This window comes from Martes martes, assembly GCF_963455335.1.
Source record: "Martes martes genome assembly, chromosome: 12".
NCBI lineage: Eukaryota > Metazoa > Chordata > Mammalia > Carnivora > Mustelidae > Martes > Martes martes.
In genome coordinates, this window is record NC_137900.1 from 75,125,829 (window position 1) to 75,145,784 (window position 19,956).

The 19,956-nt window shown below is 42.1% G+C and overlaps 1 protein-coding gene across 1 annotated transcript in view; it reads right to left on the reverse strand.

Moving 5' to 3' along the window:
- SUSD1 (sushi domain containing 1) overlaps positions 1-19,956 on the reverse strand; it is a 116,537-nt gene that overhangs the window by 67,023 nt on the left and 29,558 nt on the right. The window contains exons 6-7 of the mRNA XM_080820135.1: positions 11,342-11,439; positions 10,586-10,772 (exon numbers count right to left, since the gene is read on the reverse strand). Of these exons, the coding sequence (XP_080676261.1) occupies positions 10,586-10,772; positions 11,342-11,439 (285 nt within the window). The remainder of the gene's footprint in view (positions 1-10,585; positions 10,773-11,341; positions 11,440-19,956) is intronic.

A 19,956-nucleotide genomic window follows, 5' to 3' on the forward strand; every position in this document is an offset into this window, starting at 1 on the left:
CCAATGGAAAAAAAAAAAAAAGCAATAGTCAGAGATTTCATGAAAGAAACTATCTCTAATGTATAAATGTGACGTGGGAAACAAAGGCAAAAGAAAGAACTAAGTTTCCTTACTGCCTAGAGCCTACTGACAAGTCCTTGAAACAGGCAGAGTGACCTTCCCTCTGGGAGCTCAGCTGCCTGGATGTTGACACTTTGCTAGGGGCAAAAGGCAATCATAGCCCAACTGCGCCCTACCCTCATCCTGGGAGTCTACTTGAACATATACATTCCTTTGGAAACTTCCTTTATCTCTAACTTACCAGGAAATATGTGAGCAATCATCTTCCAAGCATATGGCCCGCTGATAAAAATCTGAAGGGTCTCATGCTAAGGGTTTACTAGATAGCAATAAATGACCTTCTCCTAACAATAACTAGTCCCCTCAGGATCCTGGATACCTTGTTTCCAAAACACCTTGGAGACTTGTGCTTTCCCTAACCCCCAACCAACTTGAAAGTATATAATCAGTCACCGGTCGCAACCCCAGTGCAGCTCCTTCTGTCCCCGTGCTTTAATAAAACCACCATCAGCTCCAAACCGAACCATTTCAGATTACACCAAATGGACCCAAATCTGAAGATCCAAAAACCCTCTTCAGTACTAGGAAAACTTAATGAAAAACAATAATATTTATATCACACCTAACTAGTTTTCAGGAGGGAAAGGTCCTTTCTGTCTCATTCACTACTGAATTCTCAGTGCCTAAAATAATGTCAAACACACAAGTGGTCAATAAACACTTACCATGTGCATGAAAATAAATAATTAGTCTTGAATTTCACACATAAAGAAAGCCTCTGTGGCATCAAGGCTTAAAAATCAGATTATCTATAATAGGATTTCCTTCTAAAAAATCACACCATCTTCAAATTCTCTTTCAAAAGTTTAAATTCCCAAAATCAATGTGAAATGCCTCTAGAATTCTACCAACAGAAGGTATGCACCAGGAATTTTATCTTCTATTGAGCTCTGATTCACTCATGAAGACAGCAAAAAGGCATTCTCACATAATCAAGGGCTCAGAAAGTATCCCATTCCTTGAAAAGAAGAAGATAGAAATCATTTTGCAGTGAAACAGAAATGTAGAAAAAAATAGAGAAACTTTGGTATGAAAGGACTTGTAGTAAGCACTGAAACTGTTAAAACATGTACCTGTTTAAATAAGCGTTGCAAATATTGCTATAAATCAATATAAAAGTGAATTATTTAAAAATGCAATACAAGTTAAAAAATAATTTAAAATAAGAAGCTGGCAATAAAATGCTGTATTAAGCCAAAAACATAAAGGAAGCAACAGGGGAAAGAAAAAAAGGAAGTAGAGAATGCTGACTTCCTTGTCTTATTCAGGAAGAAGTTAACATTATTTCAGTCTGAACACCGGAATCAGAGAAATACACATTCAAATAGGATTTTGTTTGTTTTTTGGTTTTTTGGTTTTTTTAAAGATTTTATTTATTTATTTGACAGACAGAGATCACAAGTAGTCAGAGAGGCAGGCAGAGAGAGAGAGGGAGAAGCAGGCTCCCCGCTGAGCAGAGAGCCCAATGCGGGGCTCGATCCCAGGACCCTGGGATCATGACCTGAGCCGAAGGCAGAGGCTTTAACCCACTGAGCCACCCAGGTGCCCCGATTTTGTTTTTTAATGTGTAATATAAAATAAAAAAATCTGTACTGTTTGTATCACCAAAAAAGAAAATCTGTGTCACAAAAAGGCAGAAAACAATGGACTTATTCAAGAAACATTAAGAGAAAACAAGAGGACGGAAGAAAGGAAAATCATATTACAAAGAATGCTAAATGTAAATTGTTCATCTACTTAAAAACAAAACTCTTCTCAGAATTCTTCACAACATATGCTGCCTCCTGGAGTACTACAACAAAGTTACTGAGATAGATTTTAAGAACAAAAGTGTTGGTGGGGGTGGGGCGGGGAAACAGGTGAAGGGGATGAAAAGTATAGTCAGTACTCCTGATGCGCACTGAGTGATACCTGGACCTGCTGAATCACTCTATTCTACACCTGAAACTGATACAGCACTGTATGTTAACTACACTGAAATGCAATTTTTTTTAATTTAAAAAAGAACAAAAGTGGGCAAAGGCATATTATGCAAATAGACGTACAAAGAAATCAAGAAAACCAAGATTGCTACCAAATTATAATTCAAGGTAAAAAATTTTAAACAGGATAAAGTGAGCCATTTGTTATTAATGAAAGTTGGACTCTGGGGCATCTGGGTGGCTCAGTGGGTTGGGCCTCTGCCTTTAGCTCAGGTCATGGTCTCAGGGTGCTGGGAATGAGCCCCGCATCGGGCTCTCTGCTCAGCGGGAAGTCAGCTTCCCCCTCTCTCTCCACCTGCCACATAACTTGTGTTCTCTCTCTCTGTCAAATAAATAAATAAAATCCTTTTTTTTTAAAGCTAGAATTTATAAGTAAGACATCAGTCATGAGCATAAGTATCGTAACTCAAAAATGTGTGAATCCAAACAATTAGAATTTCTGAGAGAAACTGAGCAAAATGGCAATCCGAGTATCTACAAACCACCACCAACAACAAAAAACAGAAGTCTGGAATACCTTTATTAATAGAGTTGAGTGAAGACTAGATCTTACTCTACTCACAAGCAAATGTACAGATTTATTATCACAAAACTTTCCCAAATAATAATCCCCAGGGGAAATGATAATAAATTCTCCTCAAAAAACCAAAATGTAATAAAACTAGAAATTAACAAAAAAGTTAAATGTTAAAAAAAAAGAAAACCTACCATATGCATAATTCACTTGTAATTAATCCTTCAATCAATGGGGAAATCAAATAGCAATTGTGTAATGCTTTGAAAGCAAACATAAAGAGAACAAATATTAACACACTCATAAACAATTCTTCAATCAAAGAGAAAATCAGAAGGACAATTATTTCAATGCCTTGAAAGAAGGGATAAAGAGAGAATGTATCAATGCTTAAGGAATTCTGCCAATGCTCAAGTCCAAAAGCATTAAAGACTTTTATTATCAAACAGGAAAAAATGGAAATGAGTTGAATTATGCATTCAACTCAAGAATTTAGTAATAAAACAATATAGCCAACTTAAGAGAATCAAGGGGAAAAAAGTAATCAAACTAAGGGGAAAAATTAATGAGGTGGGAAAAAAAACACTTAAAAACCCAAGAGTTTATTCTTTGGGGAAAGAAACAGTAATAAAACAGAAAACTCAAGCTAAGCCAATCAATGTTTTCAAAGAGCGAGAAAACCAAACTTAGGAATCAGAATAACCTGGGATTACATAATCTGTAACCCCAGAGCAGTTGTAAACAAATATTCCATATTTTGCCAATATATTTAAAATCCCAACCAAATGAACACTTTTTTAGGAAAATATAAGCTATAAAAATTGCCTGAAGAAAGTGTAGGAAACATAAACAGATCAAAAGAAAATCACAGAAATCAACAAACTTATCAAAGAATTATCTCCCAAAAAAGGGTGAAACTTAATGATCCTATGAGCAAATGTGTCCAACTTTAAAAGGAAGGCAATAATTCCAAAGTGATACAAACTTTTCCAGAGCATAAAAAAATACGGAAAACTTCCCAATTCATTCTAAAAAACTAGTGTAAAGCTTAAATGATAAAGATCGCCAGATGTACAGGCTCTAGAGGAGAGAATGGCAAATCCTTACACCAGTGCATATAAAAACAGAACAGATAAAACTTAAGTACATACTGAGTAAATGCAGAAACGTGCTTTGTTCCCAGTTGGAATAGCTCCACATAAACCCCATTTCTCACTAAATTAACTTCCAAATTTAATCCAATTCCACTTAAAATTTCAGAGAGAAGAAAGAGCTCTGGAGACATTTAACAACTCAGCCATGGTCCCCTAACTCTTCAATGCAGAGTTAAGATGCAAAACCAGGTCTGTCTGACCCCAAAGGCCACCATACTTTTCCTGGGGAGAGGAGATCACCTTGCAGAGGTAACTGGATCTTAGTAAAAACCGCTGACCCTGAACAGCAAGGGGTCATTCTGACTGAATAATGACACAGGAGTTTAAAGTCTTTTAAAAAGACATATTCCCCCAGAAAAACTACGCAATGAACCACAAACAAGTAACAAAACGATAATAAATACATCTCTCTCAATTACTTTGAATGTAAATGGACTAAGCTGCAATCAACAGACAAGGTGTCAGAATGGATTAAAAAAACAGACATACTGGGGGTGCCTGGGTGGATCAGTGGGTTAAAGCCTCTGCCTTCAGCTCAGGTCATGAATCCAGGGTCCTGGGATCGAGCCCTGCATCGGGCTCTCTGCTCAGAAGGGAACGTACTTCCCTTCCTCTCTCTCTGCCTACCTCTCTGCCTACTTGTGATCTCTGTCTGTCAAATAAATAAATAAAACCTTAAAAAAAAAAAAGACGTATGTATATGCTGCCTACAAGAAACTCACTCCAGACCGACAGAACGTGAGAGGAAAGAAAAACATCTATCATGCAAATGGATGTCAAAAGAAAGTTGAGATAGCATACTTATATGTGACAGAATAGACTATTTTTTAAGATTTATTTACTTATTTTAGAGAGAGAGAGAGTGTGAGAGAGCACATGAGCAGGGGGACAGACAGAAGAGAGAGAATCCCAAGCAGACTCACCGCTGAGTGTGGAGCCCAGCGCAGGGCTCTATCCCACAACCCCAAGATCACAACCTGGGCTGAAATCAAGAGTCAGATGCTCAACTGACTGAGCCACCCAGGTGCCCCGGGACAAAACAGACTTTAAAAAAAGGAATGTAATAAGAGACAAAGAAGGACACTATATAATAATAAAAGGGACAATCCAACAAGACAATGAAACAATTATAAATATATTTATGTACCCAACATGGGAGCACCCAATACCGAAAGCAATTACTAACAAACATAAAGGAACTAATCGATGGCAACACAATAACAGTAGGGGACTTCACCATCCCCCTAACATGGATGGACAGATCATCTGTGGAGAAAATCAACAAAGAAACAGCGGCTTTGAATGACACACTGGAAGAGATGCATTTAACAGATATATTCAGAACACCCCATCTTAAAACAACAGAGTACACATTCTTTGCAAGTGCACACAGAACATTCGCCAGAACAGACCACATATTATGCCATGAAACAAGTCTCAACAAATTCAAAAAGATCGAAGTCATATTATGCATTTTTTCTGACCACAACACTTTGAAACTAGAAGTCAATCATAAGAAAAAATTCGGAAAGACCACAAATGCAATGTAGGTTAAATAACATGCTACTGAACAATGAATAGGTCAACCAAGAAATCAAAGAAGAAGTAAAGAGTTACGTGAAAATAAATGAAAATGAAAACACAACGATCCAGTATCTTTGGGGTGCAGCAAAAATGATTCTTTTTTTTTTTTTAAGATTTTATTTATTTATTTATTTGAGAGAGAGAGAGCACAGAGGGGAAAGTGAGAGGGAGAAGCAGGCTCCCCGTTGAGGAGAGAGCCCAATGGAGGGCTCGATGCAGGGCACGATGCAGTGCTCATTCTAAGGCCCTGAGATCATGACCTGAGCCAAATGCAGATGCTTAACTGACTGAGCCACCAGGACACCCCAACAGAAATGATTCTAAGAGGCAAGTTTAGAGCAGTACAGACCTACTCAAGAAACAAATAAATCTCACAAAAAAACCTAACCTTATACCTAAAGGAGAAAAAAAAAAAAAAAAAAGGAACAACAAACAAAAGCTAAACTCAGCAAAAGGAAGGAAATAATAGAGATTAGAGTACAAATAAATTATAAACAAACGATAGAAGCAAAAAACCAAAAAACAATAAAACAGATTAATGAAAGCAGGAACCAGTTCTTTGAAAAGCTCAAGAAAATTTGATAAATTTCTAGACTGACTCAGGAAAAAAAGAGAGAGAGAGAGAAAGAGAGAGGACTCAAACAAAATCACAAATAAGAGAGGAGAAATAACAAGAAACGCCACAGAAATGCAAACAGTTGGAAGAGAATATTATGAAAAATTCTATGCCAACAAAACGTACAATCTAGAAAAAAACAGATAAATTCCTAGAAACATATAATCTACCAAAACTGAAATAGGAAGAAAGAAAATGTGAACAGACCAATAACCAGCCAAGAAATTGAATCAGTAATCAAAAAACTCCCAAGAAGGGCACCTGGGTGGCTCAGTGGGTTAAAGTCTCTGCCTTCAGCTCAGGTCATGATCCCAGTGTCCTGGGATCGAGCCCCGAATCGGGCTCTCTGCTCAGTGGGAAGCCTGCTTCCCTTCCTCTCTCTCTGCCTACTTGTCATTTCTGTCTGTCAAATAAATAAATAAAATCTTAAAAAAAAAAAAAAAAACTCCCAAGAAACAGAAGTCTAGGACAAGATGGCTTCAGGGCCAAATTCTACCAAATATTTAAATTTTTTCTTTTTTTTAAAGATTTTATTTATTTATTTGACAGATAGAGATCACAAGTAGGCAGAGAGGCAGGCAGAGAGAGAGGAGGAAGCAGGCTCCCTGCTGAGCAGAGAGCCCGATGCGGGGCTCGATCCCAGGACCCTGGGATCATGACCTGAGCCGAAGGCAGAGGCTTTAACCCACTGAGCCACCCAGGTGCCCCAAATTCTACCAAATATTTAAAGAACTGATATCTATTCTCTCAAAATTCCAAAAACTAGAAGAAGGAAAACTTTCAATTTCATTCTATGAGGCCAGTATCATCCTGATACCAAAGCAAGATAAAGACACCACGAAAGAAAGAGAACTACAGGCCAAATCTCCGATGAACATGGACGCAAAAATCCTCAGCAAAGTACTAGAAAACTGAATCCAACAATACACTGAGAAAATCATTCACCACGATCAAGTGGGATTTATTCCCAGGATGCCAGGGTGGCTCAATGTTCACCAATCAATCAACAGGATCCAAGAAAAGATAAGAACCATATGATCATTTCAACAGATACAGAAAAAGCATTTGACAAATACAACATCCACTCATGATAAAAATCTTCAACAAAAGTCTAAAGGGAACATACCTCAACATAATAAATGTCTTATATGAAAAACCCACAGCTAATATCATCCTTAACGGGGGAAAACTGAGAGCCTTTCTCCTAAGGTCAAGAACAAGACAAGGATGTCCGCTCTTACCACTTTTGTTTAACGTAGCACTGGAAGTCCTAGCCTCAGCAATCAGACAACAAAAAGAAGTAAAAGGCATCCAAATTGGTAAAGAAGAAGCAAACTTGTACTATTGACAGGTGACATGACACTATATATGGAAAATCCTTAAACTCCACCAAAAAACTACTAAACCTGATAAATGAATTTGGTAGTCACAGGATACAAAATCATCATACAGAAATCTGTTGCATTTCTATACACTAATAATGAAGCAGAAGAAAGAGAAATTAAGAAAATACTCCCAGGGCACCTGAGTGGCTCTGTGGGTTAAACCTCTGCCTTTGGCTCAGGTCATGATCCCAGGGTCCTTGGGATCGAGCCCCGCATAGGGCTCTCTGCTCAGCAGGGAGCCTGCTTCCCTGCTCCCCTCTCTGCCTGCCTCTCTGCCTACTTGAGACCTCTATCTGTCAAATCAATAAATAAAATCTTTTAAAAAAAGAAAAAAGAAAGAAAAGAAAACATTCCCATTTACAATTGCACCAAAAACAATAAAATACCTAGGAATAAACTTAACCACAGTGGTGAAAGACTTGTACTCTGGAAACTATAAAACACTGATGAAAGAAACTGAAGACAACACAAAGAAATCGAGAGACATTCCACACTCGTGGATTGGAAGAACACCATATTGTTAAAATGTCCATACCACCCAAAGCAATCTACAGATATAATGGAACCCCTATCAAAATACCAAGAGCATTTTTCAGAGAACTACAACAAACAATCCTAAAATTTGTATGGGACCGCAAAATGCTGTGAGTAGCCAAAGCAACTTTGAAAAAGAAAAACAAAACTGGAGGCATCATGATTCCAGACTTTAAGTTTTATTACAAAGCTGTAGCGATCAAAACAGTATGGTACTAGCACAAAAACAGACACATAGATCAATGGAACAGAAGAGAAAACCCAGAAATAAACCCACAATTACATGGTCAATTAATCTACGACAAAGCAGGAAACAATAGGCAATGGGAAAAAGAGAGTCTCTGAAACAAATTGTGTTGGGGACACTGAACAACAACAGAGACCACTCCCTTTCACCACACACCAAAATAAACTGCAAGTGGATTAAAGACCTAAATGTGAGATCTGAAGCCATAGAAATCCTAGAAGAGAGCACAGACAGTAATTTCTCTAACACCAGCCACAACAACATTTCTCTAGATATGTTTCCTGAGGCAAGGGAAACAAAAGCAAAAATAAACTACTGGGACTACATCAAAATGAAAAGCTTTGGCAGAGCTAAGGAAACAATCAACAAAACTAAAAGGTAACTCACGGAATAGGAGAAGATACTTGCAAATAGAATCTCTGATAAAGCATTAGTATCCAAAATATATAAAGAACGGATACAACTCAACACCCAAAAACAAAATAACCCAATTTAAAAAATGAGCAAAAGACACGAACGTTTTTTCCAAAGAAGACATGCAGATAGCCAACAGACACACTGAAAGGTGTTCAGCATTACTCATCATCAGAAAATGCAGATCAAAACCACAGTGATGTCATCACCTCACACCTGTCCGAATGGCTGAAATCAACAACACAAGAAACAACCGGTGCCGTTGAGGATGTAAAGAAAAAGGAACTCTCCGTGCACACTGTTGTGGGAATGCAAACTGGGTGCAGCCACTGTGGAAAACAGTACAGAAGTTCCTCAAAAAGTTAAAAATGGAACTACCCTAAGACCCAGTAATTGCATTACTGGGTATTTACCCAAAGAATGCAAGAACCCTAATTCAAAGGGATACGTGCACCCCTATGTTTACAGCAGCATCATTTACAACAGCCAAACTGTGGAAGTAGCCCAAGTTTCCATCAACTGATGAATGGATAGAGATGTGGTGCACGTGCGTGCACATGCATGAGTGTGCGCGTGGACACACACACACACACACACACACACACACACAGGAATATTATTCAGCCATAAAAAAGAATGAAATCTGGCCATTTGCCATGACATGGATGGAGCTATAGAGTATTATGCTAAGTGAAATAAGTCAGTCAGAGAAAGACAAATACCACAGGATTTCCTTCATAGGTGGCATTTAAGAAACAAAACAAATGAGCAAAGGGAAAAACAGAGAGAGAAGGAGACAAACCAAGAAACTGATGATCACCAGAGGGGAGGTTGGTGGGGGTGGGTTAAACAGGTGATGGGGGTTAACGCTGTGTACTCATCATGACAAGCTCTGAGTCATGTAGAGAATGGTTGAATCGCTGTATTGTACACCTGAAACCATATAACACTGTATGTTAACTGTACAGGAATTGAAATTAAAAACTTATAAGAAAAAAAAGGAAGAAGACGTATTCCTGATCAATCCATAGGAGTTCATCATTAATTTTGAACAAGATTCTGCAGTTAATCATATTCATTCTAAAACACTTTTCCCTACGTATTATTTACTTAGAAAGAAATATATTGTTTTATTTATATACAAGTACCCTGGGGACCTAATTTGTGTAATTTTATAATTCACTCTCCATTTTTAAGACTGGCAGATGATTTCATCATTTCTACCAAATCCATGTCACAACCCAGTTCCTGGCGGCACCAATGCCTGGAGGCTGAAGCACCTTTTAAGTGGGACATCAGATAGCTAGTTGAGAACTACCTAAACTCACCCAAAACAGTAAATGACACCAATGGCTTCGCGAGATTTGCTCAAAAGGTATTTAATTAGTCCTGATACCCCATAACGAGAATTAGGAAAAAATTATTATAATTGTCACAATATTATTATAAAAATCCATGAGATACATATGTGCAATGAGGTTTATTGCTACTGTTAGAAACTCCTTCCTGTCCACTTCTCTTTTCACCTAATATCTCCCTTCCCACATCCTAGGGCTGCCTCTCCCTATCCACTCACCCACTGTCAACTTGATTCACGCCCGCAACCAGTCCTGGGGTCAGTTTCCACTCTAGATGTGAAGCCACTGGTCACCTCCCCAGCTTCTCCTCTCCCATAGCCAAGAGGAAGAAAGGAGTGTTGTGTTTCCTGCAAACGGTAAGTCACATGGCAACCCTCTAGTGCCTTGGATAATTGAGAATTGACTGCCTTGTCACCAAATGTTCTCTTCTTTTAAATGCCTTATTACCTTCCATTTCAACCAGGGACCCAGCCGAGAAACAATCCGTCAGTGCCCATTTGGCCTGGCATCAATAGGACAGGAATCTCTCCTACTAGGCCTGCTAGAACTGCACCCTCCTGACTACAGACCTCAGAAAGCAACCATGAACTCTTGTGCCCAACGGACTCTGAAGGACAACTCCCCACATCTTGTGCTTGGCATTTTCTGGGAGGCAATGAGACTTCACCTCCACCTACCAGCTGTCTGGAACCCGATGATGGCCGGCACGGAGCGCATGGGAGGGGCGGTGGAAATGCTCATGGTGTAGTTGGTGCCTTGGTGCAGATCTAGGCACACTTCTGGGGTCCTGCTTTCTGTGGTCACGTTGACTGTCTCCTCATGAACTGATTCCATAGAGTACAACCGTTGTCCTTTTATGTATATCTTTGGGGGGAGAGAAAAAAGAACCCACTGTGACTCTGGTGAAAACAAGGGAGGGAGACTTGGTGGAGCTAATCCCATTGTCCTACTATTTCCTTTAATCCCACACTGTGCTCGCAGGGGAGATGAACGAGGTCAGCCTCTGCTATCAGGTATGGAGGCCGATCAGCCCAGTTACCAGTGAACCCTAAGAAGGGACATAAAATGAGGAGTCCCTCTAGGGAGGGCTATGCTGCATGCAAAGGACCAGCCGTCCATGGAGGCCGTCGCACCCTGAGAACCACTCGCTGCCTCCTGTCCCTGAGGCAGCAGATGCTTCTCCTCTTCTGGGGGCGTGAGATTCGAGTGCTGGGAAACAAGCAATCATGATGATGCCAAATACAAACATATCCTCACACACACCCCCTGCCAGAGGCCACACATATTAAATGCAGAATGTAAAATAAAATAAACCAGATATCTGAACAAAAAAAATCTGATCACTTTTGAAAAGAACAATCAGACTACTAGGTGGAGAAGCCCTCATGAAAGGAGGTCTCTCCCAGAGGGAAAAAGTGGGACATTTTACTCACCACGTAGACAATCTTGGAGAGGTTGCTTCCTGGGTTTACCTGCCACCTCACGCAGGTGTTATTAAACACGGATACAGCACGGATTTCTGTAATTATTTCTAAAACAGAAAAAGAGAGTCCATTCACAAAATGCCATCAGTGGCCTTTGGCATGACTTAGTTTCTCGGCGCTGCTCGTATCTCCGCTAATCACTGTTCAGAGCTCTGATTCAGACACCGAATCAGGCCACTCAAACTGCCCCAAGCCACGCACCCCATTTATCTCCATCGAGAATGAGCCTGGCCCATTACCTGACTTGGATGAGAAGAAAAGGTAGGTACCCGCTTGAGAATGGCTAAGAACTCCAAGCTGTGATTGGCCTGGTAGGCCACTGGATGCCACTGGCGTTCCACTCCTGTGGGATGGAGAGAGGGACCCCCCCCCCCCAGCTGCGCCCGACTCCTCCCTGCAGCTGCTCAGGAAAGAAGTGTTTCCGGCTTCATCCCACCTGGCTGACAAAACACTCTTATTGCCAGGTCACTGCTGTCCCGAAAAGGGGCAGCAGTCCCCACACAGGGCCATTCCTCAGGAGCAGCTCGGAGTAAATGAAATAAATTCTCCATAACCTCCCCAGATATTTCCGGGGCTGCTCTAACTGAAGCCATTTAATTCTGACTTATCAGAAAGCCACCGATTTCTCCAAGTTGTCCTGCTTTTAAAAAATATTCTGTGTGGGGGGGAGCCTGGGTGGCTCAGTGGGTTAAGCCTCTGCCTTCAGCTCAGGTCACGATCTCTGGGTCCTGGGATCGAGCCCGACATCAGGCTCTCTGCTCAGCAGGGAGCCTGCTTCCCCCTACCTCTCTGCCTACTTGTGATCTCTGTCAAATCAATAAATAAAATCATTTAATAAATAAATAAACAAATAAATAAATATTCTGTGTGTATTTCATGTAATAAATTTGGCAAACTGGGAAACCGTGTTAGGGCCTTGGTTCTGAGGTCACAGTTTCCAATGGACGGTATTGACTCTCTGTCTTTCCTGGCTCTACTCACGGGACCACTTACCCCTGCTTTCTGGGATGTCATTCCCCATCGTGTAATAAATGTAAGCCCTGTGCCTCAGGCTCTGTTTTCTGGGAAACCCAAGGTAAGATTCCCATCAAGAGGGTGAGGAAAAATAATTCTCCATCTCAGAAGACGGCTCCTTTCAGCTCTCCCTCTCAGTTCTCTCTCTTTATCTCTCCCTTCCTCAGCCTCCAACATGGGAAAGAGAGCCTGCACGTCGGGCACTGAGTACTGACTCATTTCCCCTGCAGCCAGAACTAATGCTACCGTTAGATAGACCCTGGTCTACTGATGATCCCTTTGCCATACAAGACTTTACATCTTCGGGTGGCTCAGTTGTTGGGCAACTGCCTTTGGCTCAGGTCATGATCCTGGAGTCCAGGGATCAGGTCCTGCACCCAGCTCCCTGCTCAGCGGGGAGTCTGCTTCTCCCTCTGAACCTCCCCCTTCTCATGCTTTCTCTCTCATTCTCTCTCTCTAATAAATAAATAAATAAATAAATAAATAAATAAATAAAATACTTAAAGAAAAAAAGAGATTTTACATCTTTACTAGATCATCCATCAGCAGCATTACTGGGTTTTGGCTAAGCCTAGGTCAGGCTATCAGTAAGTGAGAATAAATATAGGCAGACAGAGAAAACAGACCAATTCCTGAGAGATACCAGAGGATCACCTATGGCTATCTAAAGCATTCCCAGGTCTCTACATCAATAATTCTCCCAGAGCACAGATAAAATGAAATCAAAGAAATACTCCAGTTGTGGACATGGGTACCCCAACAGATGCAAAGATCCTATCTGCTCACCCCCTTGGGGAGCATGAAGATGATGTTGGTGTCAGTGTTTTATCAGCTTGAACAAGCCCCAAATACTCTGGCCCCTCCCTTCCCCATCACCCTTCAAAGGTGTTAGAGCCCTGGACTCCTCTGCTCCCTCACACATCCCTCTGAAACTAACTCACCACCTGGTCCAGAAGGAAACAGAAACAGACCCCCCTCACCTTGTCTCTGACTGCCAATAAAGCAAATTTCCTTCTCACTGGGGACCCCTTTGCCACCCAAACAGAGATGAGAAAGGAGACATGAAAGTTTCCTTTCTTGTCCTTCCTTTTTGCTCATTCACTATGACAACAGCAAATGACATCTCAAAACTGCCATCTGCCTCCTGCCTGTGCCATGCTCTCTTGCACAGATGGGACCAAGATCTGATTACAGAGATGTCAGATAGCTCATCCCAAGGAGCAGTTTAACAAAATGCAGTTGCTTTCCCCTCCAGGTGTCTACAAATCAGCTGGAAAGATCTCTTTATAAACCCATCAGATAGTAAACATCACATAAATGTTGCTCCCTTAAAGAGATACCTAATTCTAATAGTACCGGTAACTGAACACATTTCTGGAAGTTCTCTTTGGAACGGAATCCAGGGCTCTTTCGGCACCACTCACTGAATGATTACCAAATGCCAAGCATCCTCTCATGCCAGGCACTGGGCTATGACAATAATTAGAACAAAAGTCCTTCCCCCAGGAACATGTTGTCTAATGGAGGGAGCAAACATATAAGCAGGGAAATTAGAACCCGATTAATTGTAGAACAAAGTTACACACAAGTACCATGGGGTCTAGAGAAAGAAGCCACCCACCCTCACTGGAGGGTATGGGGAAGCCGGCTTTGTGGAGGGCATGACCTTGATGGGTGAAAGGCTGAAGAGTGGGGAACACATCTAAGCAAACAGACAGCAGGGCTAACGCCTGGAACCGTAAGGGGCTGTGGCATATTCTGGATGCTAAGAAGGAGACAAGACAGGATCAGACGGGGAATGACCCTTCTTGCCACGCTAAGGGCAGACTTATTCCTATAAGCAATGGGCAGCTAAAAGCAGGAACATAATGGTGCTTTTTTTTCCTTTAGAAAGATAACTCTGGCATTTTGCAAAGTAAACATTGGAGTAGAACTGGAGATCATAAGAACAGAATACTCTTTACCCAGCGACTATAAAATGCCAAACACTGATAGATCTTTAAAGATCAGATCCCACCTGAAGTGCAGTTGTAAGAAGCGACAGCGAACATTTACTGAGTTATTATTATGGACCCAAAAATATGTATAGAACTTTAAAAGCCTCGCTTATTTAATCTTCAAAATAGCTCCAGGATAATAATTTCATAACACATCAGACCATCACACTGTGTGCCTTAAACTTATGCAGGAATGTATGCCATTATTTCGCAGTAAAACTGGGGGAAAGCATATTAAAAATTAATTTAATTTAAAATAAGCCCATGAGCTTAATATTATTATGTCCATAATAGACCTGAGGCTTGGAGAAGTTACACAACCGGCCAAAGGTCATGCAGGTTGTAAGGTTACAACCAGTCAAGTCAGGATTCAGAACTAGAACTGCCGGACTCCAGGGCCAGGAGGGGCTGGGGGGCACTGTGGCAGTGTTCAGCAGGGAGAAGGAGAGGTGGCCTGGGGGCTGGATATGAAAGCCGTAAGACAACTCTGAAGGAGAAGCAGTAGGAGGTGAGTGATGGGGAACAGCCGGGAAGTTGGATGACTGCTAGCCTTTGAGCTTGAGAGTCTGAATGGATTGCCTTGCACTCTTGTCCTGAGAAACCCCAGGAGGAAGCACCCTGGGGTTGGGCGAAAAAGACCAACGAACTGTGTTTAGAACATGCTAGATAGGAGTTATCTACAGACTATCCAGGTGAAAAAATCATCTCCAAAGTCAGCAAAGTGTGGATGGTCATTGATACTAAGTGTGGGGTAACATCCAGGGACGACACAGAGAGCAGCCCGATGGCAGAATGCGGAAAACATGGACCCCAAGAGGAAACAGAGCAGAGGACACAGACCAGAAACCCCAGAGGACACAGAGCAGCAGAGAGGTGGGGAGACTGGCTGGAGGTGGGACGCTTGGAGGTCAAGAAAAGGAGATGGGAAGGAGTGTCCGCTTCCTCCAAAATTATCTCCCTTCCATCCCACCAATTCCCCACAACCCCCTCACCTCCGACCCAAGGAGCACCAGGGAAAACCTCCACCTCCTTCTTCTTTCACATGGTTCCTGGTCCCCTGACAGAGCGCGCAAAGTGCCATGATGAGATGTGAAGCTTGACTTCGGGTGGAGGTAGGGAGAGCAGGCCTGGGTCTTGTCCAGTTACATATATGTATGTACGTGTATGTACCTATGTACATATTTTAGTATTCTACTAGCACCCAGCATTTATTTCTCTGCAGTACTTATCACATCTATAACTGAGTAATTCTGTAATTGGTTACTTAGTGTCTGTCTCTCCTGCATGTAAGCTCTATGACAGCAAAGACCAGGCGTATCTTTCTATCCCCAGAACCTAAGAGAGTACCTTAGATATTTGTTTTAGTATTTATTATTTGGTTGATTGGCTGAATGGATGGATGAATGTACGGATAGGTGATCAACAATAGTAAATGTTGTGGAAAGGTTAAGAGGACTGAGGAGTGAAACTAGAACAGGAAGTTGACAGGTGGTCACTAGGGAGCTCGGTGAGAGAGCTACAGTGGAGTGAAGGCTCTGGGTGGCTGACTGTAGGCTGGGAAGAGAAGCAGGGAGGAAGGGGACAGAGGCAGTGGGCATATATCACACTTCGGAGTCCCACTGTGGACAGGGACTCACTCAGCAGACCCTCTTGGTTTCCAACTTTATAACCTTCTCAAAAAACCTATATATAACCTAGAACCCTCTCCATTTGGGGGAACAGTAAAAGATCATTAAGAATAAGTTCAGGTGACCCAAGCAGATGGTCAAGCTCAGTGTCATTTCTCGCCAAAAACAGTATCTGATTTCCAAATGACTGATCGTCTACTATGACTCACAAACTACTTCCAAAGGCAATTCCCAAACACAGATTACAAAACAGATACATTTTGATAATGGCAGCACCCCTGAAATCGAAGTGACTACTTTGAATAAGTGCATGCTTGGCCATAAGAGTTCTACTCTCTGTCCTTTCCTGCTTTTCCATCTTCAGAGTCACGTACAGTAGGTAGAAGTAGCAGGACTTAGAGGAACGCTTTCCTAAAATGCATTATACACCTTAGGATGACTTTTTTGTGGCCCATGAATAAAGTCATGTATGTTTGCTTATACTGACTTTTGTGTATATTAGAAAAAATACACACAGTTCATCCAAATTGTAATACCCTACAAAGTGTCTTTGATCAATACATTTAAATTATGATTTGAAATTTTAAATATAAGGTTTTTAAAGAAATCTATTTTTAAAAAAATACTTTTGTTACAGCAAAATCATCAGGGTGTAACACATGACTCAAGCTTGGGAAACACTGGTAGGACAGAGATCATGGGCTTTCCAGGTGTCCAGACCCAAGTTCAAGTCCCATCTCTGCCATTTACTAGTTACTGTAGGACCCTGTGAACGTTGCCTAACTTCTACGAGTCTCAGATTACTCACCTATGAAATGAAAAATACCAATACTTATTTTACAAGGTTTCCCTGAGGACAAAAGGAAACCAAGCACGAAGACCCCTAGCAGAGCCCTGGGTGTATGCAAGTTGGTACCCAGCCAAAGGTAGCTATCATGCTTGACAGTCCAAACATTATACACATATTCAAACAAATCCCAGCCATGTGGCTATTTATATCAATGTGTCCATTTATTCCAGCTGACCTTTGTTTTCCATCTGAATTGCATTACCGCTGCAAGTGAGCAGTCACTAGGCTGAAAAGGAAGATCGACAACACAACTGAGGGGCAGAGGCTAACGGGAGGCCTGGAGGCACTTGGACTCAGGGCCTGAGTTGGGTTGCGGGGGGCTCAGAAAGCATCGCAGCCAATAAACAGTCTGTGTTTCCATAGTGATGTTACCCTTCTAAGCGCGCGGCTTGACTGAGCGTCAACCTTATAATTATTAACTCAGATTCTAAACATGAGAAGCCAAACAACCCGAGCAGAAGGAAAGCCAGGGACAGTCTTATCAAGAATGAATCAGCCTCTTTGATCTTGAGGTAAACCAACCCACTAAACATCAAGCTTCCACCTGGGGTTTTTCCAGACACTAAAATGGTTGCCTAATTCTCAGCTGTCTGGAGGTTCCAGTCCAAACTGGCCTTAAAGAAAAAGAAGGGGGAAAAAAAAAAAATAGTCCCACCACTTTGCCAGCATTCACACTCCATTAAAAACATACACAGATCCAAGCTGCTCATCCAAAGAGACAAGGCCTCCGAAAATATTTTTAACTAAAAACAATCCGGGTGAAGTGAAGATAGATTATTCCACCGAATCTGGAACTCAACATTCAAGTATAAAGAGAGGGGTAAACAGAATGAAAAACGAGAGCAGAGGGAGAAGGCATTCAGAGGCTAGGCAGAGAAGCAGGGGATGGGAGGAAACTCCAGAGGGACATCAAAGAAGGTGAACACAAAGTACACAGAGGGAGCTGGTGCAGGAGAGGCATGCAGAAATGGATGAAAACCAGGGAAAAGGAGGCAGAAGAGGGTTCAGCTGGGCAAGAGCCGTGGAAATCAGCATCTCGCACTACATTTCCAGAAGCCTCTCCCCTACCTACCCACCCAGACCGTGTGCGCGGCACCGTGAATTAATCAGCACGTAAATCACTGCCTTTATCTGAGGAAATTGAATTTAGCTGCCAATCTTGACTGGGGGCATAGAGGCCTCCTCCCAGACAGATCCCAGCTCTCAGGGAAAATGCCTTTTCTCTCCTTAAATCAAAGCTTGCATAAACCCAGGGAAACAGCTGCCGCTGGAGCCACAGACTTTGTGAAAGGTGGCAGGCTGAGGACGGTAATTATAATTAGCAGTTACATAACATGTTTGTTCTTCAAAGTGCTCTACAAGCATCAGCTAATTAATAGCTTACTATGCCCCATGCGGATCCACTGGTTTTTCATGTAGTGACTAATCCCTGTACCCCCACTGAACTCTGAATGGGGGAGGCAGAGCCGCCTGAGCCACGAAGCCAACGGCAGAGGGTCCAGAAGCTATGCCCGGCTCTCTAATCAAGGGACTCCATAGGGATCTCAGGGCCAGGAACACTTCCCCAAATGTTTAACTCGGCATCCCATGAGACAGCTGCCTCATTGCTTCCAAACAATTCTTAGAAGCGCTACTGAGATACACTAATAGGGTGGAATGGCCATCAGTCTGGTCCAATATGGCATGAGCTCCTCTCAATTTCCCTAATGAGACTGGGACTCTGGAGTCCTTGGTGTTAGTTACAGGGCTGCCCTCGCTTCTCTCTGCAGGTAGGGTTAAGTCAACGAGAACTCCCTAAGAACAGGTTGAACTCGATCACTGGGTTCCCACCCACGTCTACCCTTCTTTGTTTCTATGCTCGCAGTCTCTGGCCTGCATCCTCTTCCGTCTGAGGCAGAGATGACCCAAGGTGGGAACTGCACGGCACAGATGCCTCCAGCAGCAGCGCTGAATTCTTCGCCTGTTTCAGGGAAGTCCATGAACATCCTGAGTCTGTAAAACACCTCACGTATGTGCATACGTGCATTTCTTTGGGGATAAATCTGTTTACCCTGCTGCCCCATAAATTCCAAGAAGGTAGTGTCCAGCAAAGTACCTCAACCACAGTGTATGCTAAATGAATACCTACTAATCAATTTGATAGATTTCACCAAATTCCTATGCCCCGCATGGTTAGGAACCGTTGTTCCATGGATAAATAATCACTAGCAGTCCCCATGTTTCGCTTGCTCTGGCTAGACTTTCTTATGGAAAGCTCTGACCGTCAAGACCCAAGACATGCTACCACCGTTCTGCCGCAGGTCAAACTGGAGACCCAGCCCAAAGCTACCTTGAGATTTCACGCTTCAGAGATCTGTCACTAGAGCCAAGCACGTCAACATCTAGAAACACATTCCCCAGAGCAACCATTTGTCACACCCCTTGCCTAACCCTCACAAACAGAGTCACTGCCTTCTCCCACCTTGTCCCTTGGAGGCAGTGGTATGAACTGAAGCATGAGGAAGTGCTTACTTGTGACTTATGAGAAGACCTTCTTCAAGACAGGCCAATAATTGCAGTAAAAGACCTAACACGTAATAAATAAATAAAATCTTTTTAAAAAGGCGGGGGAGGGTTGCACCTGGGTGGCTCTGCCTTCGGGTTAAAGCCTCTGCCTTCGGCTCAGGTCATGATCCCAGGGTCCTGGGATCGAGCCCCACATCAGGCTCTCTGCTCAGCGGGGAGCCTGCTTCCTCCTCTCTGTCTGCTTGCCTCTCTGCCTACTTGTGATCTCTGTCTGTCAAATAAATAAATAAAATCTTAAAAAAAAAAAAAAGACCTAACACGTACAAGGTGCTTTAGACTTTTCAAAGTATTCCCCATAAATGGTCTCATTCGATTCCCTCTCAATAACTCTTGAAATAGGAAAAGGAGACTTTATTTTCCCCCTTTTATAGACGAAGAAACTGAGGATCTGAGCAAATAATGCCTTACCTGATGACACACAGCCCACAGATGACACTGCTGGACTTTTAACTGATGTCTCAGAGAACCCCTTCTCACCAGTAGTCCCATTTGGGGCATATACCCAAAAGA